Genomic DNA, 1,488 nt, shown 5'->3' on the forward strand with positions numbered 1-1,488 from the left:
CAGCCGCGCTCTGCAGATAACTGGTGTCCCCAGGGACGTTCAGGGGAGACCTGGGGTGTACAGACAGTGGAATACTACGTAGCCGTGAAAAGGGTGTGGCCCATTTGGGTTGCCTGCCGTGTAACTGACAGCAGCCACGCTCTGCAGATAACTGGTGTCCCCAGGGACGTTCAGGGGAGACCTGGGAGACCTGGTCTGCATAGACAGGGGAATAGCACACAGCCATGAAAAAGGGTGCTGACCATTGGGTTCCCTGCGGCGTGACTGACAGCAGCCGCGCTCTGCACATAACCGATGTCCCCAGGGAAGTTCAGGGTAGACCAGGACGACGGGGTCTGCATAGACAGTGGACTACTATGCGGCCGTGAAAATGGTGCAGCCTATTTCAGTTCCCTGCAGTGTGACTGACAGCAGCCGCGCTCTGCAGATGCCCCCAGAGACATTCAGGGGAGACCAGGAAGACATGGTCTGTACAGACAGTGGAATACTACGCAGCCGTGAAATGGGTGCGGCCCATGTGGGTTCCCTGTGGCGTGACTGACAGCAGCCGCGCTCTGCAGGTGACCGATGTCCCCAGGGACGTTCAGGGGAGACCTGGGAGACAGGGGGTGTATAGACAGTGGAATACTACGCAGCTGTGAAAAGGGTGTGGCCCATGTGGGTTCCCTACGGCGTGACTGACAGCAGCCACACACTGCAGATAACTGATGTCCCCAGGGACGTTCAGGGGAGACCTGGGAGACAGGGGGTGTATAGACAGGGGAATACTATGCAGCTGTGAAAAGGGTGCGGCCCATGTGGGTTCCCTACGGCGTGACTGACAGCAGCCACACACTGCAGATAACTGATGTCCCCAGGGACGTTCAGGGGAGACCTGGGAGACATGTTCTGCATAGACGATGGAATATTATGCAGCCATGAAAAGGGTGCGGCCCATTTGGGTTCCCTACGGCGTGACTGACAGCAGCCACACATTGCAGACAACTGATGTCCCCAGGGACGTTCAGGGGAGACCAGGGAGACCCGGTCTGTGTACAGGCGGCGGAATACTACGCAGCCGTGAAAAAGACCGCTGCTGCGTGAGATCGCGGGGAGCAGAATGACACCTTCTGGGTGTTTCCACTCACACGTGGGATGCCGAGCAACGGAGCCAAGGAAGGAGCCAAAATAAACCCTGCAGGTCTGAGCTCAGCATGAAACTGCCGGAGAGGCGCACGGGGCCCCAAGGGGCGGTGGTGGAGGATCATGGGGGGCCAGCGAGTGTCTGCGGCGCCGGGGGCCTGAGCCCCAAATCACAGCCACGCCGGCACATTGTCACCTCCATAAAAATAGCTCATTCTTGACAAAACACAGCGAAAGGAGGGACGGGATTGGACTAACACCCCTGCCCAGCCAGGTGGTCACTCCTCAGCCTGCTCGGGGACTCGGGGTGACCCTGTCGCCCCCAGATGGCCGAGGCCATGCCGCCCCCGTCCGCCTCTGCACATT

At 59.3% G+C, this 1,488-nt stretch overlaps 1 protein-coding gene across 1 annotated transcript in view; it reads right to left on the reverse strand.

Annotated features, from left to right (window-relative positions):
* Positions 1-341, reverse strand: part of P2RY8 (purinergic receptor P2Y, G-protein coupled, 8) — a 10,234-nt gene extending 9,893 nt beyond the window's left edge. The window contains exon 1 of the mRNA XM_012734849.1: positions 322-341. Coding sequence (XP_012590303.1) covers positions 322-341 — 20 coding nt within the window. The remainder of the gene's footprint in view (positions 1-321) is intronic.
* Between the last annotated feature and the right edge of the window lie 1,147 nt (positions 342-1,488).

This window comes from Condylura cristata, unplaced genomic scaffold (genome assembly GCF_000260355.1).
Source record: "Condylura cristata isolate star-nosed mole 26May11 unplaced genomic scaffold, ConCri1.0 scaffold00077, whole genome shotgun sequence".
Taxonomy (NCBI): Eukaryota; Metazoa; Chordata; class Mammalia; order Eulipotyphla; family Talpidae; genus Condylura; species Condylura cristata.